The sequence below is a fragment of the Sinohyriopsis cumingii genome, chromosome 16, assembly GCF_028554795.1.
Source record: "Sinohyriopsis cumingii isolate HCF-2022 chromosome 16, ASM2855479v2, whole genome shotgun sequence".
NCBI lineage: Eukaryota > Metazoa > Mollusca > Bivalvia > Unionida > Unionidae > Sinohyriopsis > Sinohyriopsis cumingii.
The window spans coordinates 59,114,263-59,139,861 of NC_142976.1; the positions used below are offsets into that span (position 1 = coordinate 59,114,263).

Here is a 25,599-nt window from a genome sequence, read left to right on the forward strand (position 1 = left end):
AATCAACTTATGCTTGTGAGGAAACACATTTTTTTAATGAAAAAATTCAGCAAAATGCTATATGTAGCCAATTGTTAAAATGTGTTTGTCAAATATCAAAGATACAAGTACAGTCCAGCTTTTCCAGAGTTTTAATCCTTTAGTTATTGATAAAAATTTAATGGCATACATTGGCTATTATACTAATTCAAATTTTTAGGTCTAATTTATCATTTATCACTGTTTGTTTTACATTATCAATTGGATGGTATCCATCATCATAAATAATTATTATCAGTTAATGGAGAAATTAATATAATGACTTTGTTTATCTTTCAGTTATATTTCTGTAGCTACTGTCGAGAATTTAGGAGAGTACTGGTGAATATTCGAGAGAAATGTAAATCATCTGTTCGAGATGGGGATCTAGAAGACTGGTCCAATTTTCAGCATTCCTTACGAATAATTCAGACTTGTGGTAACTTTCTTTGTCACATTTGGAATCATCTTCTGGAGTCCATTGGCTTAAATTCTCACAGCTTTTTATATTTTTAGAACCGTTTGGTCACAGTGATATCCTTCTCAATGATGATAAAATTTATACCTCAAATTGGCCAATATGAATAGGTGCTTTTATGCCTTCACTTAAAAGTATCTCCTGTTAGTTTACTTTTACCACAGAAATTGTTTTATGTCATTTTCAGCCAGACTCTTGCATGCCTTTATGAAATCTGTGCTATATGATGGTCTGGATAAAAGCTGATTGTAAAACCAGAATGAGGGCTTTCAAAAAAGTTGAAAAGTGACTTAATTAGCTAATGAGAACTACTCTGGTGCCATAGTGGTTAGAGTGTCCACCTCGGATGCAGATGGGCACAGGTTCAAACCCTGGCCAAGTCATAATAGAGACTTATAAAAATGGTACTAGCAGCTGCCTTGTTTTGCACTCAACATAAAGAAGTTAGTGTTAGGACTAGTTGGCCTGGTGTCAGGATAATGTGACTGGGTGGGACATCATGCTACATGTCTTTGACATGATGCCCCAGTGCTAGACATCAGTATAAATGTTTACACTGCAGACAACATCGCGATATGGCTGAAAGATTGTTAAAGCTATGTTTTTAAAAAATTTCAAAATCCAAAAGCTGATTAGAGGTGGAATAATGTCTTGGTGATGATTGGATGACATCATGTTTTGCATACACATAGACAGCTTCATTTGGCTGATTGAGAAATGACTCCTGTTCTGTTTAGAAAGTGTTGCTTAATACATTTCTTTATAGCTTTCTACATAATTTTGGTTTGAATTATTACAGAAAGTATGCGTAAATAAATTCTGAGGTCACAGGAAATTTCTTCAAAGTTTCATTTCAGTAACGTTTGACAGAAGCATATTCGAAAGTGAAAGCAATCAGTGAAGCATATCATCACCTTATGGTGCAGAGACAATGCAAGAGTCTGGTTGAGCGAGACTAATTTGTCTAAAGAATGATATAGAACAATTTTTCAGTAGCTGTATTTAATTTGCTAGTGAAAGAAATTGCTCAACAACTGCCCACTTTAATTTATGTCAGACAAATTAGAAATGAAGAATATATTGTTCAAGTTTGTTTAGGTAATAAAACTTTTATCTGAAAATGGTGATTTTGGTGTGATTGACTAGTTTTTACATTCAAGTTTCAGTCCAATAGTATGGTCATGTATCTGTTCATCATAGCCATCCACAGTTTGAGTTGACATTCTCTAGATGAGTTAATTTCATCATTTCAGGTGATCTAATAATGCATATTGATGAGTTTGACTCGAGCATAATTATGAACATTATGAAATCTGTGGGTCATCTAACAACATCCTCTCCTTGTGGGGACGCGAAAAGCCTCCTTCGAGCAAAAGCTTCTCTATTCCTGGATCAGTGGGCAGATATTGAAACACTTGAAGCCTTGGTAACCAAACTTCATGAAGGCAAGTAATGTATCATTTATATAAGACTTTTTATTTATTTGGAAAGGAATAAGGTCAATAAATGAAGAAATTGCCAAATGGTCATTATTTGTATATTCTAGACATTTTCTTTTTTTCCCAAGCAAAATCCCACAAATCCCACAAAGTAGGTATGTGGAGCACAATGATTCATATAACTACTTCTGTAATACAGCTCCTCTGTGTTAACATGGTAGTCAGTGTCCATAACTGCAGACCACATTATATACTGCTATATACCAAAGAGCAGTATAGTGAAAATGATTTAAAAAACATGGCGTATACTTGTATGTTTGAATGGGATAAACAGATAGAAAGTCCAGCACATAATAATACTGTTAATTTATGTAAATTATGCGTTGTTTTTTTCTTCACAGCATAGTATTTATACATTTCATTATGTCCAATAGTAATATTTTACAAAGTAAATAAAAAGATACCAAGCTTCCTTTCAACCCATATTGTCATATATATGATTAAAAACAATGATATAAACATCCTCATTTTAACAAATATAATATATACAGCTGCATCAAGGTTATTGAAATTGTTGTAATCACTTGCAAAAAAATGATTAAATTTAGGCTGCTGTTAACGCCCAGTGCAGCCTGACATTAAAAGCGTCATTCCTATGTAATTAGGAGATCACACAATTACCACTTCTACGCCCATTTTGCAATTAAATAAAGAACATCTGTCTGTAACAAGTACACTGAATAATGTCAAGGGCATTTTTTAGCAAATGAAATATCTCGTTATCCATTCAAAACATGATAGTTAGCGACTGAGTGACATCACATTATGTACAGCATGCTTTTAGCAATTCCAGAACATGGAATGACAGAAAAATTGACAAATTTACATAAATGCATGTAATCCATTTAATATCTAATTATAAATAAAACAAACATGTTTGTTTTAAAAAAAAGTATTAATCCAAGTAGAATAAACAGTATTCACTCTCACTCACATGATGTTTGCAGTTCATACTGAAAGTTTATAATATTTTTAGGATTTTTTCAAATCGGATTGTTCTTGTTTTGTTTTTTTTAAGCAAAGTCTGTGATGTTTGTCAACTGTGCAAGTACAACCTGCAACAATCACAAGTATGGATGTGAACATAGAGGACCTTTAGTGGGTGGGGGCAGGTCTCCTATTATTTTAGTTATTATTTCAGTATCAACATTCTTAAAATGGAAACTGTTCCAAAAGTTTTTCATTGGAGGCTGAAGAACCTACATGGAAATGAGTTAAGAGAATGGCAATCTGACAAATCCACTGTGGTGACTTATCTCAAATGGCAAGATGAAACCGATTCCCGAGCCTGTTGTAATCTTGTTTGGGATTTTCTAAAGTGGTGTCCTTAGTGACAAATCCACGTCCTAGTTCGACATTCTAGGCTGGCTAAGATATTGTTGTACTCATTGTTCATGCAGGAACAAAGTATGTGTAATACAAAATGGAATGATCTCTTTATCCCTCTATTTTCACTAAGTAGGTACCTGATGGGATTGACCTATGATAGATCTGTTGGCGACAAGGTGGAATGCTGAATTCCCATCCTTTGTCTCACCAGTCCTGGACTTTAAGGCCTGGATAATTTATGCTCTTTCTGTAGATTGGAATGGCCAAAGGTATACGCTTCTTCTCCAACTTATCAGGTTCCAGAGGTGATACAGTATGCAAAAGAATCAGTGTGTCTCCTCAGCCTAATCAGTCTTGCAACAGAATCACCAGGAAATTGAGATATTCCTTCATTTGCTCCAGTGGAGGAGAAATCCTTCAAGTGTGATGTTCACTCCACCTTAAAGGTGTATAAAGGCAATGGAATATATTATCACAGTGATGTGCACAAGAACACTTTATACCACTAGAGGCATTCATACCTCAATAGCTAACTTCCTAGGACTCTTTTGACAGGAAATATTTAGCACCAATCACAATTAAAACCTATTGTTCCACAATCACTGGTACACTGCATTATCGTGGAAGAGAGGATATCAGACAAACCAAAGACTGATCAGGTCTTCTATCCATTTTGATTGCACACATAAAGCGATGTTGGATTCTTGCCCTAGTGGAATCTATTATTTGTACTTACCTGGCTGAAGAACACAACATTTGAACTGCTCTCATGAGCTTCATTGGTTCATCTCATAATTCCTGCCACTTGACTGCATTGGCGAATGACAGGCAGAATCAGCAATTACATCCCCTGTTGGTGGACACTTCTAAATTTGTTCCGAAAAACATGGGTCATTATCACTCATGATGGCCCCTTGAACAGTCTACCATTTATGAGTAATCAGACTTTGGTAACGATACCTGTCTACTCTGAACACTATTGACTTCACATCATGGTCTTCTACAGGACCCAGTGTGAGCTCTGAAGTAGTACTTAAAACCAAGCCATTGTGGTACTTAAGGAAGACTGAGTTGTTACATCGAGGGAGATCAGGCCTCTTCTTGCCTATATATCAACTTACAGACTTTTCCTGGATAAAGTGGGTTATTCATTCTGCATATTGTAAATAACCCCAACCAATGAATTTGCTTCACATTTTGGCTCATGAAGTTAGAAAAATTGATACAAACATTGCATATGAGAGAAACTGTTCTCTAACTGTTATTATCCATGCCATGGAATGGTGATCTAAGTACACTTATGCAGTCTTTATCTCCGAGATCTTTCATCTGAAAAGGCTCAACCCGATTTGTTGGATCCATGGTGCAAAAGGTTTCCTTTCTAGGTCATTTGTCAGCTTCATAAAGACATGGCTTCATGACTTCTGCTAGATTTGCGGGATGGAAAAAGTTTCCCTTTCGAAGCTCCTCCCCAAAACATGGAGTCCATTTTCCAGTCGAGTTTTCTTGAAACTGTCTCATATATTTTAGGGGACTGCAGATGGTCTATCTGGGGTAAGGTGATGCATCTCAATCCACCTCTTGACTATTCTCTTAATGTATTATGATCATGTAAAGTATTTGAAGAAGAGACCAAATTGTTTCTTGTAAAATGTTTCTTTGATAATAATTACATAATCATATTACACATACAGCCTCCCAGCCTTCCTGCAGATACATCCAAATAGAGAGCATGCCTTCTGCTCCAGTAGCAACTGATGATTTCACTTGTTTTGGTGTAAATCCCAGTATCATGGGGAGATTGCTCTATCTAATTACCACCTGGATCGGCAGATAACCTTTTGATTTTTAGCTAAAATATTTTAAGCTGAGAGGGCTGGATTTGCAAGGTAGTAGTAGTTCATACGGTATTATCATCTAATAAGTATTATCAAAGAAAAAATTGGTTTTCTTCCTTGATTAATTTATTGTTAACTGTTTTTGATGGTTACAAATTAATGTGAAATTCATGGCTGCTAGAAACTATATAATTTAAAGATCCAGTAAGGAAGCCCTTTTCCCATTCGCAATTTATATATGAATGGAAATGTAATTTTTTGTGTAAAACAATAAATATTGGATCCAATGAATGTAGATTAACTCGTGGTCAATGAATTATAGCAGATTGATCATAATTCATGACATGAAATTTTTATGATTCTCCAATGGACAATATGCATATTTTATACCTACAGTAATACTTACATCAATAGAATTTGGTGAATTGAGTTGTCTTGCTAAATTTCAAAACTTGTGCATGCACACATTTTGTGTTTAACAGAATGTTCAAGGTGACGTTTAATGACTAAGGAAAGAGAAATATAATTAAAAATTTAAAATATTTTAAAACTTTAAATAAATAAATTGCTTATGAATACATTTCTTGAAACTGTGTTGTGTGTAAATATATACCTTAAATATTGTATAACTTGGGGCATGATGAAATAAATGAATTTTTTTCCTGTCCAATAACTTATAGTTAAACTATTTGTTACCTAGATCATATGTCCCAAAACTTATGGACACAAAACAAATTTTATTGAATATGCCACCCTCTGTCCTGGCATTTGATAATAAATTAGGTCAGTAAAATATTTTTTTGGGTAACAGATTGAAAGAAACTAACATTGTATTGCTCTTATTTATTTTTGGTTTTTGTTCTTCATAAGCAATATATGTGCAGAAGAAACCTATCCACTATTCAAAATCATATGCATTGATGTAGTGTACACATCCAAAATCATATGCATTGATGTAGTGTACACATCCAAAATCATATGCATTGATGTAGTGTACACATCCAAAATCATATGCATTGATGTAGTGTACACATCCAAAATCATATGCATTGATGTAGTGTACACATCCAAAATCATATGCAGTGCTGTAGTGTACACATCCAAAATCATATGCATTGATGTAGTGTACACATCCAAAATCATATGCAGTGCTGTAGTGTACACATCCAAAATCATATGCAGTGATGTAGTGTACACATCCAAAATCATATGCAGTGATGTAGTGTACACATCCAAAATCATATGCAGTGATGTAGTGTACACATCCAAAATCATATGCAGTGATGTAGTGTACACATCCAAAATCATATGCAGTGATGTAGTGTACACATCCAAAATCATATGCAGTGATGTAGTGTACACATCCAAAATCATATGCAGTGCTGTAGTGCACACATTCATATTGTGTATTGCTTATGTTGAGTTAAACATTAACATATTTTTTGTTGAGAAAAAGCTGTATAAACAAATTATGTTTGGTTCTCCTCAAGGGTTTCAACATGTTATCAAACTGAAAAACTGGGTCTGACATAATCACAAAAGAAACTAAAATAACCATTGCTTCAAAGTACTAGTAACTCATGCATGACATGATGTAAAGTTCACAATAACCAAGTTCACAATAACCAAGAGTGTATCATTTCCAGGTTAACAATATAACAATAATTCATGCACAAAAAAAGTATTGAATACATTCACTGTGAGTGCATATAACAATATTTTCACCAGCATGGGTTACATGAGTGTTCTTAATGACTCTGTTGTGTATGCTTTTGTACCCTGCAGACATCTGTGCTTGTTAGTATCAGTTATGATTGGATGGTGTCAAATAATAATAGCTTGGGTCATGAATTAACACACCTGCTACAGACAAATAAACTTGATTCAGCTTGTGGTATCAAAATACAGAGGTTATTTTATTTTCAAAGCATGCCACCCCCCAAGCCGACTTTGAATTATTTTAAGTGTACCCATTTTCTTAAAATACAAAGTAGGCTTACCTAGGGAAGCCGACCTTGGTTTCTTTCTGCATATATTCTGTGAAACCTATTAAAGCATATGCCATAACTGAATGGGTTTCAGTTGTGTTGTGTGATCACAGGAATTTCAGATAAATTGTTAAATGACTATAGGACAACTTGGCACTGAGCAAATTTGTGGCTCAATCAGGAGGTTGGAAAAACGAAGCAAGTGTCCCCATTACCGGCTAAGGGCTTTACATTTGCAGATCAGTAAGGAAATATTTCTTGGGAATTAGATTTGGATTTCAAAGAAGGCAAATATAAATCAAAAGTTTCCATTTAGGAAAAAAAGTGAAAAATGACCAGTTTTTTATTTTATTATTTTTGGTCATGCAAGTTTCAAATGATTTTGTTTTTAAATCCTACAGTTGATGCTCATATTAATCATTGATATTAGGATGCCCCAAAACTTGCAACTAAAAAGTAAAGATCTGTGGCAGATCATACAGTGCACAGAAAAAAATTACTTTAGAAATTAATTTATGATGTCCCAACACATGCTGTAAATACAGTTATTTGATCACCTGTCTCTTCTCATGAAGTGCCCAACAGGCATGACAGCAGATAAGATCAGTTCTTGTTTCATCCTCCATTTAAGCTCAAATATAAATGTGGATTAATACTTGTTACATACTTAAATATCTGTATTATGATACTATTGAGAGAAAGAAATTCATTTCAATTCAGTTTCTTTCCATCACAGATTTGATGAAGCCATGTCTTGCAGAATTACCACACTTTAGTCATTAATTATTATTTTTGTGATATTTATGCAAGGTATTCATTATAAAGCAAATGTCATTCATTGTTTGAGTACCCTTTGCTACTTTAATTTAGGTTGTTTTTTTTCCCCCAGCAGTTATTCAATCTTACATTTTTTGTTTGGTCTGGACCCTACATATTAGTAGTAACTTAAAAATGTATTGAAAAGTAAGCATAACATGTGTATTAGATACATACAGTGGAACATCTTAGATAAAATAAAAGTATGTAAATGTTAATATTGTTAAAAACATTTCAGAATAGTCTCAATTTATCATAATACTAAGCATCTTTTTGTTTTCTATCAACTCATGTTGTCATACATTTGATTGACCAATTCTATTACATTTGATTAATTTTGGTGATGGGGTCCATAGTGGTACTGTGTTATATGCAGAACCCAGTTATAAAGAGGGGCATTATAATAAGGCCAAGTTGTACTAACTGAACCACCTTGTACTGGCTTTCTCCATAAAATGGCAACAAATACCACTGTACATTGAATCCAACTGCAAACTCCACAGACCTATATCTGCCATTGCATAATGCACAGGAATATCTTGGTCAATGCAGTTTGTTAGGAGTAATCTTTAGAACAAACAACTCGCACCCTGATTTGCTGGCACATTTTGTAGTGGCAGATCAGGGTGTAGTTTGCAGTTGGACCAGGCTTTTAAGTGATTAGATACGGTACTTGGTCTGGACTGTCATTTTCAGTGAAGTTGTAAGGTATTTTTAAGTCATTTGCTTATTTTAGATAAGGTTCATTATATGCACTTTTTTAGGTGACACTCCTACAGTACTGACAGAGTGTAAGGAAGAGCTGTGCCGGTTGAGTGAAGAGGTTCACAAGTTTGCCTTTGACATCGTATTTGCCCAACTGAAGGGACACTTAACTAACCTCTCTAACATGGAGGTACATTTTGCTTTACATATTGTCTGCTCTGGACTATTGACTATAATGACAGAATACCAAACTGGGACTTCACAAAATGTATACCCTGGTTTTGTGTTGTTTCTTTCAGTTCCAGATCTGATGATTAGGCCAGTGGTACAATATAATGAAGCAAAAAAATATATATTATGAGCTTTATTTGCATCACACGAGTTCTTGTCAAAAACACAAACATTATTTCCCTTTTTCAAATCAACTTTGAGTATATTTTCAATATTTAAAATTTATTTATTTTTTTAACTAAATCACTCTGTGATTTGATTTCTGTGTAAGAAATTTCTAAAAATAAATTGTTTTCATCAGAGATCCTCAATTTACTGAACCACTTCTTGTCATCCACTTATACATTGTTGTAATATTTGAGTGACTTTATATAAATTAGTAAGTGTATGCCCATTACATTTTAAATAAGTATATGCCCATTGCACTTTTAGTAAGTGTATGCCCATTATATTTTAAATAAATCTATGCCCATTAATTTTTAGTAAATGTATGCCCATTACATCTTTAGTAAGTGTATGCCCATTACTTTTTTGGTAAGCATATGCCCATTACATTTTAAATAAGTGTATGCCCATTACATTTTTAGTATGTGTATGCCCATTATATTTTTAGTACGTGTATGACTGTTACATTTTTAGTAAGTGTAGACCCATTCCTTGTTTAGGAAGTTTACACCCATTATAGTTTTAGTAAACGTATGCCCATTATATTTTAAATAAGTGTATGCCAATTTCATTTTAAATAAGTGTATTCCCATTACATTTTTAGTAAGTGTGTGCCCATTACATTTTAAATAAATCTATGCCCATTAATTTTTAGTAAGTGTATGCCCATTACATCTTTAGTAAGTGTATGCCCATTACTTTTTTGGTAAGCATATGCCCATTACATTTTAAATAAGTGTATGCCCATTACATTTTTAGTATGTGTATGCAATTGTATTTTTAGTACGTGTATGACTGTTACATTTTTAGTAAGTGTAGACCCATTCCTTGTTTAGGAAGTTTACACCCATTATAGTTTTAGTAAACGTATGCCCATTATATTTTAAATAAGTGTATGCCAATTTCATTTTAAATAAGTGTATTCCCATTACATTTTTAGTAAGCATATGCCCATTACATTTTAAATAAGAATACGCCCATTTCATTTTAAATAAGTGGTAATTTTCACGGCACTGTAACAAAAGCGTGCAAGACAAAAGCACACCGACAACTGTATGCAATGATAAACAACCCGACAATTATGCACAAGACAAAAGCCCGCATGTATACAAAGACAAGGTTGAGAAGACAATAAAAAAAGTTAACTGAGAAAACAATAGAAAAATGTTCATGGAGATGTTCAAGGCGAGATTGTTCTGGGCATATCAAAGTTAGTCGAACAGATGATATGGTTGTTGTGTCACAACATAATCATGCATCAGATCCAGATCAAAATGAAGCAAATAAAGTTATGGCCGAAAATGTCAATGAGCTGTAAACACTGCAGAGAAACTTTGACAAATCATTCATCAAAGCACAGATGGAGTTTCCTTGGAAGTAGCCAGTCATCTTCCTGAATATACAGCATCTCAAAGAACAATTCAACAACAATGAAAGTGACGTGCCGTTCCTTACAGTCCAGTGAATTCTGTTGCCAATATTGTCATTCCAAATACACTTCAGCAGACAACAAGAAACAAAGATTTTGTGTTGTGTGATTCCGGGGAAGATGACAAAAGACGAAATTTTATTTTTGGAACAGCATTGAATTTGACTCTTCTTCAACAGCACGATCATTGGTTCATCGATGGCACATTCAAAGTTGCATCAGCTATCTTCTGTCAATTGCTTACAATACATGCACTGGTCGACAATTCTGCATGTCCGTTGGTGTACGTCTTACATTTCTACTTATGATTTATACATAAATCAGGCTAGCTTTGCACAATATTCTTCTTTTTTTTCTTCAGTATTTTAATAAGTCAATAATTGGTTTATTAACATTTCACAACAAGTGTGTATAGGGCGCCCACCTTGTATAGAGTAATAAACGTCTTAGTAAATAAACCAACATTTTTTTAGCAAATTTATGTGTTTTTTTTATTTAATGCCTTATATTGTAAGAACATTTGTTCACATGTTCTTTTGTGTGCTTATGTCTGCGCACATTTGTTGCTGTGCACTTTTGACTGTGTGCTTATTTCAGTGCACATTTGTCTTGCATGCTTTTGTTTTTGTGGATTAGTGATGGGTGGGTTTCAGTGATCCATCAGCAAAATCACTAACTGCAGGATAATGGATTAGCGTTAATTTTGAGCACTGGCATGGCGTATCATTTCATTACACATTACAAAAATATTTCGGTGTATATCATAATTTTAGGTACTGTAGTAACTGTTCTGCCCATTCCATACCCACCAAGAGAATGATATGTACTTAAAAAAGAATATTAAATAACATTATTAGTGTCCTACCTTCAGCAGTTGCTTTCAGAGTAAGGTTGAAAAGCTATGAGCATCTTTGACTTGTAAATGCATTTATTCAAAAGCAGATCTGAACCAGCATGAATCCATCCTGTTGACATTAATTTTCATCAGGAAGGACATGTGGGGTGCACATGTGTACAGTTGGAGACCAACATGGAGTCAAAATCACAGACTATTATTTTATCAAATTTCATGTCTTTGACAGTTAAGTAAATATGGGGACAGAAGCACAGACCATTATTTTATCAAATATACATGTCGTGGACAGTTAAGTAAATATGAGGACAGAAGCACAGACCATTATTTTATTAAATTTACATGTCATGGACAGTAAAGTAAATATGGGGACAGAAGCACAGACCATTATTTTATCAAATTTACATGTCATGGATAGCCATTGATTCATGTTGTGATACTTTTTCTTGATCAGTGGTGACACTTAAATTCATTATTACTGTGAAGGTATTGGGTATAAAAATGTAATGGGTGTACACTTACTAAAAATGTAATGGACATACACTTAATAAAATTAATGCTGGTGTTATATTGCACTGCCATCCTCATCCAGCCAGCAAAGGGAAGGAATAATTTTGGCTGATAAAGGGAGATGGATTGTAAAGAGAGATAATGTTTAAAGAAACACTGAGATGGGAAAAAAAGACAAATAATGGCTGGATGCAAGGGATGACTGTGAAAGCAGGTGTGACCATTACAGAAGATGAAGCTATATATTGCTAATCATTTGTAGTATTGTTTGCAGTTAAATTAAACTTTGTATATTCTCTATTCACCTCTCAGTCTGTGCACATTTTCCATCCAATATCAATAATGTCATCATTATTGGCTGGAGGCAAGAAAGCCAGAACTTCTTGGGAAATTGACCTATGATTTTATGACCTTTGATTGTTGCATATGCTGCACATTTAATAATCAATCCCAGGACTGCAAAATGAGCAAATCACATGATTTCACCGCATCATTAAATTATGCATGATAATTTAGTGGAACCTGTGTAAACCTACCAACGGATCAAAAATGTATGCTAGACTGAGCAGAGAGTACCATAGGAATAATGTGTGTATGATCAATTACGTGTACTAGATGTTTCTTGCTTGTAAGTCAGGTCCAAATGCAAAAAACATAGATCCTTTGCATAATGCATTAGCAGATTAATGCCTCTTAGTCCTAACAAACTGCATATGTAGGTAGTGGTCTTGTTATCAAAGATGTATTTAGTAAATATTCAATTTTGTAACATGGGGACAAGCGTACCTTTAGATAAATACGGCAGTTTCTCAGTATTTTTATGGGTTTTTGTTTATTTTTTAAATTCTTTTAAGATCTGGACCTCAAAGAGTGCAGGAGGAGCTTTGACCTCTGACCTCCCAACATTTAGCTTGTCTCCTCAAGAATATATCACCAAGGTAAATTGTAACTTTGTTTTTGTCACATTTATAGAATACTAAAATGGATACACCTTCTGCAGATACTATTCCGATTGTATTGAACAGCAGTTTAAAGTACAGATTGTTGTTGTATTTTTCTGAGGCTATGACCTTGCATAAGTGCAGTAGCATCAATTGTAGACTTATTTTAGCACAAAATCCAGAAATCTTGCGAAGGATTTAGTTCCCAAAATTTTGACGGTTTTGCAAAGCATTCATGAGGGTACTGTATAAATGTTAATTAATTCCTGAATATGCTTTGCAATAAATACATGTGATTTATTGTTATAAAAAATAGAGATCAACCTTTGGGGATCCCTAAAAGCAAGCTGTATGAACAAATGAGCTCATCTGTCATGCATCATCTACATTCATCAGGATATGCTACCTTCATCTTCTAAAAATCTGCTAGACAGATTTCACCTAGTTATGACAGAGAGGATTGAAGGGCATACAAATGATACAAGTTTGCCTTCAGATATGGCAACCATTACTAAAAATAGAAAAATATTTAAATAACTTTTCAAAAATCTATGGAAGAAATTTAAGCAGTTTGACAGAATGCATCCTGGCTTGAATGACTTTTTGATGCAAATGTGCTGTCAGATATGGCCAGTGTTACAAAAATAGAAAAACCTTTCAACAGTGTCTCCACAAAATTGGTTTTCAGTACTTGACCACATTTGATGAAAGAATCTTCGCAGAAAGAACTTTGAAGTTTTACAAGTGATGCCAATCTACCATCAAATATGGCCACCATTACTAAAAATAGAAAAATCTTTATGCAACTTCTGAAGAAGAAAAATATCTATGCATAAAAGGCTATACATTTCTTTTAAAGTATGCCTGTCTGCAATCAAATAAGGCCACTGTTACTGAATATTTTAGCTGTTTAAAACTTCTCAAAAAACACTCAGCAGAATTAATTTTGCCCAAAAGCACCTAGCTCAATTTTGTACAAATAGTGTCAATCAGCCATCAGATAAGTCTGCCATTAGTAGAAACAAAAAAGATTTAAAACAACTTCATTTTAAAAAAAATCACTTTACAGAATTCAGTATTCCCAATCACATTATTATCACATTTCAAATGATGTCTGCATGTGTGGACATATAGAAATCAAAGGGTTCATATATCAAGTAAGTTTGGTGTAATAATCTTTTGAGTAAACCCAAAAAATACATATTACACTTGTTTATGAAGTTCACTATGTATGCATATGCAAATTTAATCATGATCAGCCAGCTGCCTGCCTCTAGCCTACTATCCTATCAAGCAGCTCATACACCAAGATACTCAGCTGTGAATATAACAGTGCCCACTGGTTGTTGGGTACATTGTTATTTAATCACATTGTTCATTCATTAACATGTTACATACTGTAGTGTGCTGGTTTAGGTATTGGTGTAGAAGATCATCAGCTGCTGAAAGCAGAAACAAGGTGGGTCTGATATTAAGATCATGACTGAAATATATTCAGAGAAAACTGCTCAAAACAAGATAAATGGGAATGTTTCAAGTTGTTTGATCAGTTCAGTTTTTACATATAATCAAGATTATGCTCATGGCTTGGAGTTACCATTGAAAGTTGTTGTTGTTGTTGTTGTTGTTGTAGGGTTTAACGCCCCACCAATGAAAGTAAAAATGTCTATGTACCCATAGTTTGGACCATTAAGTCATGCATCTAACACCAAATTAAAAAAAAGGTGAGTGGGATTGCTGGAATTTGACCAGCTTTGATAGAAAGCAATATTAACAGTTTATACTTATGTGCCATTAAGTATGGATGAAGATACAAAAATAAAGAAACGGTGAAACATATCTTTTCATGACATATGCAGTCAACAGCATTAGAAATAAATTTCTGTTGAAAGCATTCTATTGACCCTTATTTCTTGAGCAGTTGCTCATGCATTTAGGTATTACCGGTATACAAGTCTCTGAGTGAGCAATCTTAGGCCCACTTTGGCCTCTTGTTTAGATACTGCTTTGGCAAATATGTTTGGAAACAGATGATCTATCCAAACTTTAGTGTCTGTCATGAATTTCTTTAGCTTTCCTTTTCATCTAGTGCTAACAAAAATCTCCATAAATGAATTGAGTTGTGATACAATAAGCTTCCTTTCTGAAATGATCTGTGTGTATTTCTTCATTGTAGAGATCACTCTCTTAGCATTATTGGTCTTGACATTGGTGTCAGAATAAATCAATTTCATTTATTGATCTGCATGGACTGAATCATTTTAAAATACTGTCAGTTTATGATGTAACCCATTTATAACACAAAGGGTTCAATAAATTTTGCTCATTATAAAATATTGTGTTATCCTCATTACTTAGTACTTTGCAATATCAGAGACATTTCTAAATCTGAGTTGTTCTAAAAAGGTGTTATTTTATGTTCTTAATTTTGTTCAGGAGATATTCCATTTCACAGTATAATACTTATATATTTTCAGATTGGTCAGTACATGATGACACTGCCCCAGCATCTGGATCCGTTCATGTTACAAGACAATCCAGCTGTAATTGTGGCTCTTAAACATGGAAAGCTTCCCTACACAGATGAAGCAGGTTTTTATCTAGACTGATTCACTTCCTTACTGTTTATCTACACTTTTTCACTATCCCTACTGTTTATCTAGACTGGTTCACTGGCCCTACTGTTTATCTAGATTGGTTCACTGTCCTCACTTTGGTCATACTAATATGGCATCAACAAAAGTTGGAATAGTTCATCTAAGATACAGCAAATTTGAAATAACATGAGTAGTATTACAGTGTTCTGTGTGTTGACCCTTTTCATTTGTTAGCTGTACTGGTCATAGACTAGAAGAGCTTTTGGAATGACCTGTTGTCCATCATCTATCCATTAGCACAAGTTTGTTATCACTAGACTTTCTAAACTACTTAAAGGGTTGCCATGAAGCTTTACAAACACACATTCATGCCAAGGTCTGCTTGATCCTAAATGAAGATGGTGCTGCTTGGACAATTCATTATGTCTGCCACAGCAGCACAATCTTCTTATTGCTACTTCTTCTGATTTTATTGTCATCATACTAACATGGAGTTTTCACCAGAAGACTTCTATATGGGGTTTTCACTACAAGACTTCTCTATGGGGTTTTCATCACAAGACTTCTGTGTGTGGTTTTTAACAAAAGACTTGTTATGATGTTTAGTTGGACCATAATGAAATGAAATGATGCCAATCTGACAATATCGTTGAAATTTGCTGCACCTTCTAAAGAGAACATTGTGTCAAAATGTGTTTTCACCAAAAGATTTGTCTTGGTGTCTTGTTGGTTCTAAATGAAAATTATGTGGATTTGACATCCACCATGGTTGTCAACTTGAAAATCTTGTTATCTCAATGGATGCTCATATCAACATATGATTTTCACCAAAAGACTTTATGATATCTAGTTTGCCATAAATGAAATTGTTGCCAATCTAGTATAGTCTCCAAGACTGCTGTCTTGAAAACCTTTTGCTACTCCTTCTGTATGGATGGTAATATTAACATGGCATTTTTACCTAAAGATTTATTTTGATATCTGCTGGGACCTAAATGAAAATGGTACCAATCTTATATCTGATGTGGTCTCTCAGGCAGCTTTCTTGAAAACATTTTGCTACTCCTTCTGAAAAGATGATCATATCTTACATCCAATATAGCCAACATCTTGTTCTGACTCAAGAATAATATGTTTTCAACTCTCATTAGTTAAGAAGAAGAAAAGATCTTATCTTGGATTCCAGGAATTCATTTTTGGCCAGTAGACTGTCAGTGTCTTTCAGGGATGTTTGTTTTAAGCATACTCTTAATCAGACCTGCCACTTATCCTAGTTTACTGAGGATCATCCTGAATTTTTGTTAACTAATCCACAAATCCAGATTTCCCCATTTTTCCCCACTATCCTGATTTTAAAAAATGCTCCAAAAAATGTTAAACTGCCATTTGATTCATGATGGTTGTGCAAAGAGAGCAAACGTGATTATGAAATTCCAAGAGGAATACTCTGCAATAGATAAAAACATTTCCACATGAACCTGATCAATTGGAAATTGTAATACCAAGCCTAAACCCACAGGACCTCTGTACTGAGATTACAGTGCATTTTTTAGATTTCAGTTTTAAAAAATGGGAGGGGGCATTAATTTTTAGAGTTGGGGTGTTAATTAGGGAGTATATGGTATATGGTTGAAACACAGATACTAAATTTATTTTCTCTCCAAATCATGAATTTGTTTCCTTTGGCATCCTGATTTTCATTGCACTCAAGGTTGCAGGTCTGCTCTAAATATGTTTAAATTTAACTTTACTTCAATCAGTTTGGTAATGACAGATTTTGTATGATTTTCCTAACATTTTGAACACAACATGGGCTTTATTTGATTTTTATTTTGACTGATTAAGCATGGTGAGGCATAGCTAACACTTTTTCACAAGCAATGGCTTCAACATTAAGATTCCATTTTAAAGTTTTGTCTTAAAGGTTTTTGCAAGTCAGATGATGGTGTAGGATGAAACATATAATTATACGTATTTTTTTGGAAATAGGTGAGACAGAATTTTGTTGAACACTTGTCTGCCATTTCAAATGTTTCGATAACAGTCTGTTTTGTTCTTTTAGCATATACTTTTGACTCATCAAATTGTTTAATGCATACTTCCTGAACTGTCACTACTTGGTATGAAGTAAAAACTGAAAACCGGTCATTTCACATGGAATATAATATGCACAATAGGATCAGAAAATCCCATTAGGTCAAATTTGAATCATTCTTTAAATGAAACTACTTCTGAAGGGATAACGTTTCAAAGATTTGTACTTTATCCTATTGTCCTTCAAGATAAACCATCATCCCTTTATAAGCTGGGGGTATTTTCCTTTCCACAAACATAAAAAAATATCTTGGAATAATCTGATTTCATTATAATCAGGATCCTGCAGATGCCAGATCCCTTTTTCTATCCACACTTTTACTTATCCAAAATTTCCTGAACCAGTTTTGCCAGCATAAACAAAATTAAATATGAATAATATCAAGACAAAAAACAAATTCAGGGCACCTTTCTAGATTCCTTTCTCTGAAATAAACCGCTCTGGTGGCCTAGTGGTTAGAGCGTCTGCCTCGGATGCGGGAGGTCGTGGGTTCGATCCCCGGCCGAGTCATACCAAAGACTTACAAAAATGGTACTAACAGCTGCTTCACTTGGTGCTCAGCATTAAGAGGTTAGTGTTAGGACTGGTCGGCCCAGTGTCAGGATAATGTGACTGGCTGGGACATCATGCTACATGTCTGCAGCATGATGCCCCAGTGCTAGACATCACTATAAACTGCCACATTGCAGACATCATAGCGATATGACTGGAAAATTGTTAAAGCTACGTTAAAAATCCAAATCACATCACATTCTCTGAAATAACATAGACTCAGATACTGTAATAACATAGGCTCAGCTAAGCTTCAGGTTAGCTTTCCTATATTGTTTGTGTATGTGATTGAAGTGTTAAAAACATTGTCAAATATGAATAATAATACTAAACAGTTAAACTTTCACCAAAGGCTCAGCTACTGTAATAACATATTTTCTTGTCATTCAGTAGAAAACCTTGCTGACATGTTTAAAATGAAGTCTGTAAAATCAGTTGTTAAAGAAAAGTCATTATCTTGAGTGTGTCATCTGTTTATTTTTTTGTTTGTTTCAGAGATACATGAGCACCCAGCAGATCTATGGCTGAAGTCAATTGCTCATGGCACCATGCATTTGTATTGTGAGGAAATACTGAAAATTATTGAGTTGACAGCACATGGCAATAAACAGCTTCTTACTGACATAGGTAAAACTACTTTTGTACATGGGCACAGTTGACTAATGTACCTGATTCTGCTCTTCCTGTTATTATGCACTTTATTATAATGTGATATCAGGTATAACACAGCACCTCTATGGACAACATAACCTTAATTAAACCATTGTATCTGAAACAGTCTATCAACTGTACAGTGATATGGGTATGAAAGAAAACAAAATGAAGCCTAGACTTTATTTCCTTTGTAAAACATTATTATTTGATAAATTTCAATCATTCCTGCTAAACTATGAGTCTGTAAATATATGGTTCTTGCTATACCACCATTCAGTACATAACACTGTTCTTTTTGTGAGTTGACTGCTCCAGTGGCCTAGTGGTTAGAGTGTCCGCCTCAGATGAGGGAGGTCGTGGGTTAGAACCCCGGCCGAGTCATACCAAAGACTTATAAAAATGGTACTAGCAGCTACCTTGCTAGCACTCAGCATTAAGAGGTTGGTGTTAGGACTGGTTGGCCTGGTGTCAAGATAATGTGACTGGGTGGGACATCATGCTACATGTCTGCTTCATGATGTCCTAGTGCTGGACATCAGTATAAACTGTCACACAGCAGACATCGTAGTGATATGACTGAAAATGTTTTAAAGCTACATTAAAAATCCAGCTCACACTCATATCACTGGACAACAAATTTTTACAAAAGTCATGTTACTGAAATAAAATTAGTCAATTCTTATCAATTTTTATGTGCTGAACACGAATATGACAGTCAAATTGCAAAATTGGCTCTAGTTTTTTTGTAATCTGCAAGAAATTAATGTTTACATAACGAAATGCATTCCAGTAGTAAAAGGTCAACTGTAATAGCCTACCTATAAAAAATCAAGTCATTGACTACATCTTAGATTTCTTCGCGTGTCTCTTGTACAGCTGTTCGGGAGCATCTCTGAGGAGTGTCCAGCAGTAGTCAGCCAGCATTGTAGTGGACCATTTTCCCTGGTATCTTTGTTCCATTGTTGCGATATCTTGATGAAAACGTTCGCCGTGTTCATCACTAACAATACCACAGTTGCTAGGAAAGAAATCCAAATGGGAATGAAGGAAGTGAATCTTTAGAGACATATTGCAGCCAAGTTTCTTATACTTCATCAACATGTCTTCTACTAGTTCCTTATAGTTTTCTGCCCTAACATTTCCGAGGAAGTTTGTAGAAACTAGGCGAAAAGCATTCCATGCTTGTTTCGAGTCACCTTACAGAAGTTGTTGAACCGGTCATCTTTGAAAAGCTCTCGAATCTGAGGACCCACAAAAACTCCCTCTTTAATCTTTGCTTCGCTGAGTCGAGGGAATTTTTCATGCAGGTATCGGAATGCTGGCAAAGTCCGGTCAATGGCTTTCACGAAGTTCTTCATCAAACCTAGTTTGATGTGAAGGGGTGGTAGCAAGATTTTCTGAGCCTCAACCAGAGCTGGGTGTTGGATATTCTTCTCTCCAATGGCTACATTCTGCCTGTGAGTCCATTCCTTCCTCATGTAGTGCATTTCCCTTGCTCGGCTATCCCACTCGCATAAGAAACACATGTATTTTGTATATCCTTGCTGCAGTCCCATTAAAAGGGCAACTACCTTCAAATCACCACAGAGGTGCCAGCTGTACTTGTTATACTCAATGGAATTCAGTAGCTGCCTTAAGTTATCGTATGTCTCTTTCATGTGGACAGCATACGCTACTGGAATAGATGGAAGAATGTTTCCATTGTGCAAAAGCACAGCCTTGAGATTCAGTTTCGAAGAGTCCACAAATAGTCTCCATTCTTGTGGGTCATGAGTGATTTTTAAAGCATTCATGAGGCCCTCAATATCGGAACAGAATATCAGATTACTTTCCTTTCTGAAGAAAGGCTCCAATTGCTGGTGGCGCTTTCGATATGCAGTAATTGTGACATCTTCTTCTAGAAGATTCCATTGTTGGAGTCTTGATCCTAGCAATTCTGCCTTGTTCTTTGATAAGTCCAAATCACGAATCAGGTCATTTAGTTCTTCCTGTGTTATTCTGTGTGGGGTTGATGATGCACCACAGTGAAAATCTGGATCACTGCATGCTGATGGACCAGGAGAAGAACAGGTCGGCTCACCTTTGTCTTCGTCAGATGAATCAAGAGAATATTCTGCTGGAGGTTCTGGAATAGGAAGTCCCTCACCATGTGGAACTGGTCTCAATGCAGACGGAATGTTTGGGTAGACTATTCTCGACTTCTTTCGCTTCGTTATTCCGCCGGAAGGAGGAGGAACCAAGCAGAAGTAACAGTCATTTAGGTGGTTGCTTGGCTCTCTCCACACCATTGGGACTGCAAACGGCATTGATGACCTTTTGCAATTCAACCACTGTGAAAGCTGTGTTGTACATGTAGCACAGCATATATGCGGAGCCCAAGGCTTGTCTTGGTCACCAACCTTGCATCCGAAGTAAAGATGATATGCCTTCTTCACTTGAGAATTGATACTTTTCTTCTGGTTGGCAAATGTCACTTCCCCACAAATATAGCAAAAATTGTCCGCGGTATTAACACACTTTCGAGACATTACTGTTCTTTATTGTACGTAAATGGATAAAATAATAAGTTTTATGTAACAGTAGCTTGAACTGTCTCGCACAACGTCTAAAATATTTTAAATGCTGAACCTATCTGATTGGGCTTTATATAGTACACTGCTTACGTCAGCTTCAGCAGCCGCCTGGCATTAGTATAATAGGCCTACACATGTATAGTACACTGCTGACGTCAACTTACTTCAGCAGCCGCATGGCATTAGTATTGCATTGCATCAGAAAATGATGCAATCAACTGTGGATGATGTGAGCATGATGGTATTATGCAATGTTACATCATTATTCCGGATGTTGCTGCAGTCCTACTGGAGAAATTTACACAGTGAAACATAGAAAATGAGGTATATGAATATCTTCAAAACGAGAGCCAATACAAATTTTTCACGGTTATATTCGTGTTCGGCACACCAAAATACTACAGATTAGGGCCTTTTCAAGTCAGTAATGATTTCACTGTTGACCAGTGTTATCATTATAAGGTGAGTTATGTACATTATTGGGTGTTCTGTCTTTAAGTTCAAGGTTACAGCACAATATTTGAAGTTTTCCATCACTTATTGGGGCTGTGTCCTATTTTAAGGTCAAGGTCAAGGCTTAATACTGTACATTAACCCTCACACTTCTGATAACACTCTCTACCTTTAGAGCTGTTTGAGATTGGCGGATGAAACTTAGTATATTTATACATCATTATTAGAAGGTCATGTTGTCAGCTACATGTGAAATAATATTTTCAAGGTCACTGTCAGCACTTGATATTTTAAATTTACCATCACACTTTCCATTACAGTCTTAAACTTAATAACTGTTGGAAATTAGGGATGAAACTTTGTATAACTATGCACTATCATTAGAAAGTGTCTCATGCACCACATTAGGGATTTTATCTTCAAGATCATTGTCATAGGTCAGTATATTAAGGTTTCCTTAATATTTCCCATTCCTTCTCTTTAATTTAAGATCCATTTGAGATTTAAACATGAAGCCTTGTATTTTTATAAATCGTCACTAGTAGGTGTGTTGCATACCACAATGGGGTTCTGATCTTCAAATCAAGGTCATGGGACAGTATTATAAATTGTCCGTCATACTTTCCTTTCCATTCTGTAACATTAGGTTAATTTGAGGTTACTTTATTTTGCATATACCACATTGGAGGTCCTGTCTTCTAGGTCACAGGACAATGTATTAAGTTTCCGTAGCAATCTCTATAATGTATGAGCTTTTTAAACTAAATGAATGAAATTGTTACACTTGTATATTGTCACTAGAAGATATGTTGCATTCCACATTCAGGGGTCAAGGTTACATGAATATATTTCATGTATGCTTTTGTTTTTGTTTCATATCTTTAAAGCCATTTGAGGTTTAGGAAGGAACAAAATCAGTACATATATGTTTCTGTATATGATGGTATCACATGCATCATAGTCAAGGTTTTATCTTCAATGGCAAGGTCATTGATCAATTTCTTCCTTATTTCTGCACTTTGATTCTTATGTCCTTTGAAACAGAGATATTAAACTTGGTTACATTCCATGCCTGTGTAATGAAAGGTTTACAGCTAGATTCATCACTGTGTGCTTTTCTTAACATCACCACAGTAGGCAAAGCACCTGTCTTATGGACAAAATGCCACTAAAAAGTACTTAATGTATTCTAAAACCACTTTTAATGTTTGGTTTTGTTTTAAAATGTTAATTAAATTAAAACAAAAATAAAGGAAAATCCTATGGGTTTTTTTTCTTCTCCAGATCTTTTACTGATCATGGCTTTGACAACACCCTGCACATGAAACAGTTAATTATGCCTTCTGTGAACTATAGCAGTGGATGATATCAGCTCATTTATGCTGTTGTGAGTTTAAAGGAATTTTTTACCACATAATAGACTGTACATGGTGGCCAGTATATCGGGTGGAGGAAGGACCTGGGATAACCCTGGGAAGAACTACTGACTCACAGGAAGCTACTGGCAAGCTTTCTCATATACCCTAATCAGCCTGCCCCAATCCTTGAACCCAAGTGGACAGAGATGAGATGTCAGTGATCTGTAAAGGTCAGCACCTTAGACCACTCTGCCACCCAGAGCAACACAGCTCATTTATATGAAAATTGTTCATGATGACATCTGCAAATACTGTTTAAATCAATGATATCTCAGAGAGAGAGGGACAGATGGACAGTTAGTCAATTATCACCTCTGTTTGCGTGGGTTCGAGTCTCAGATTTGGCCAATGTGGGTATGTGAGAATGCTTGCCAGTAGCGTCTCGTGGGTCGGTAGTTCTTTCCGGGGTTTTCCCAGGTTGATCCTCCACCATTAATACTGGCCACTATGTATAGCCTATCATGTGCTGAAAAATGGTGTTAAACCCCACAACAAAAACAACATTAAAACCCAAAAATTACATCATAAATGTTTCTGTGTCATAAAACCTGTCAATTTCATACAGCAAATTTATAAAGCAGTTTGACTGAGAAATGCATTGCCTGTTAAGTTATTTATATTATATAGTACCTCAAAATCATATTTATTAAGCAATACATTTTTGACAATAGTTAAAAAAATAAATGAACGTCCTTGTTTTTTTTCAATTCCATATGTAATTAACACTCATGATAGATCCTTTTTTTCCCTTTATTTGCAGATTATTTATGCAATGTTCTTGATGATCTTGGACTCAGTGAATCAGAATCATTGAAGAATATAGGCCAACTTCTAAAGGCATCGCCAGAAGATTACCATGATGTCGCAGAGCACATGCCTCAGCGTTTTGCCAATGCTATTAGGAGTATGAGAAAAATTTATGCATAGAGTCAATCTTCATGACAGCTTCTGCTGATATGGAAAGTGACTGACCAGGCCAATTTGCTAGAAGTTATTCCAAGGACCACATATTCAAAATCTCTGTAGGAGTTTTAAAAATGATAGTTCAGGACCAATTTTTTTTTAATATCCAGAATTGAGAGTCTTGCATAATAGAAACTGTAAACCAAAATCTGAAAACTGAACCCAGCATATAGCCAGCTGAAGACCAGTCTCAGAACTGAGAGTCCAGGACCAGTATCTTGACGTCCTGAAAGTTGGGAGTGTCAATACAGATCTTTTCTTCTACAACATATAGTTGACCTACAAACTGTCAAGTGGGATAATTTTGAGCAAGTCAGAAGTGGGACACTTCATTTTTAATTATTCTTATAGAAACAGGTCATCTTTTATTGACTGATCGTAGAAACAGGTCCTCTTTTATTGGCTGATCATAAATTCCTAGCATTTGTTTTGATACATTCACCTACATTTGCAAAGCAAGAGTATATAAATTGTACACAAAGGGTTTAGGCAGTACAGCTACAGTATGTTATGCCAAGCACTTAGTAGTTACAGAATCAACTTGCTTCCCATGGTATGTACAAACATTTTAGAGAAGGGTATAAACCAAATGGTTCCAGTTTTCATCTGAGTGACTAACATTTGTACTAAGCAAACTGTGCTTGATTGTTATTTTGTAACTAAATTATATATCAATTTTTTATATATAAAAAGGACCTTTTTTAAGCTAAAAAGAAACATTTCTCCAACAATATGTGCATTTTTAATGTTTGAGTATGAGCTGACATCATAAGATTGCATGCGTCAAACTAGCTGTAGCCAACCTTATCATGTAAGAATGCAGTGGCAACACAGCTGCTTTGTACCACTACAGTTTTAGGTTTGATGCCAGATTCTATAAATTATGGTGTAGAGTTTGTAGCTGTGCATCCAGTCAAGTAAGTTTTCTCCATGACAAAGACCATCTAGTGCCCATCCTCATCTGCATAAGAAAATATTACTTGAATAAAAAAAATCTAAACTTTTATGGGTTTATTGTTTAAATTAACAATATGCTATTCAAAATTTACCATAATCCAACAAATGCTATCTATTCTGTGTTTTTTAGCCTACTTTGTGGGACCTTATTAGTTTGGGCTACCAGATGATCACCAGTATTATGTAATAATGTATAATCTCTCACATGGGTCAATGTATGTCAATCTGGCTATTGTAAATTATAACTTTGCACATGTGCACACATGTATGTGCCCCTTGTATGTACCTGTATGGGGTTCTAGTGCACTCTCTCACACTGGTGTAGCTTTGTTTTATAGGCAGGTATTGTGTGTGCTGTAGAAAACTGAAATCATTTGCTGTACATTTGCTGTACAGGTTAGTTTTCTATACCGAGTTTATTGCCATGTCAATGATATTTTGTTGCTACATGGGCCCTTCTGACAGATACATTGTCATGTAGAGTGTAGCTCTATAAATTGACACTTTGTGTTCATTAAGCGGGACAAGTATCAGGCT

The 25,599-nt window shown here is 35.1% G+C and overlaps 1 protein-coding gene across 2 annotated transcripts in view; it reads left to right on the forward strand.

Annotated features, from left to right (window-relative positions):
* LOC149780502 (conserved oligomeric Golgi complex subunit 7-like) overlaps nt 1–25,109 on the forward strand; it is a 72,764-nt gene extending 47,655 nt beyond the window's left edge. The window contains exons 17-24 of one of the 2 annotated variants that reach the window (XR_016415095.1): nt 319–457; nt 1,750–1,941; nt 8,731–8,861; nt 12,714–12,797; nt 15,278–15,392; nt 18,540–18,671; nt 23,903–24,462; nt 24,494–25,109. Coding sequence is in view for 1 of the 2 variants with exons in the window: in XM_089937481.1 (XP_089793607.1) it covers nt 319–457; nt 1,750–1,941; nt 8,731–8,861; nt 12,714–12,797; nt 15,278–15,392; nt 18,540–18,671; nt 23,903–24,069 (960 nt within the window). In the remaining variant the exon portion in view is untranslated. Of the gene's footprint in view, nt 1–318; nt 458–1,749; nt 1,942–8,730; nt 8,862–12,713; nt 12,798–15,277; nt 15,393–18,539; nt 18,672–23,902 lie in introns of both variants that reach the window. The other variant, XM_089937481.1, reaches the window with a different exon arrangement.
* The last annotated feature ends 490 nt before the right edge of the window (nt 25,110–25,599 follow it).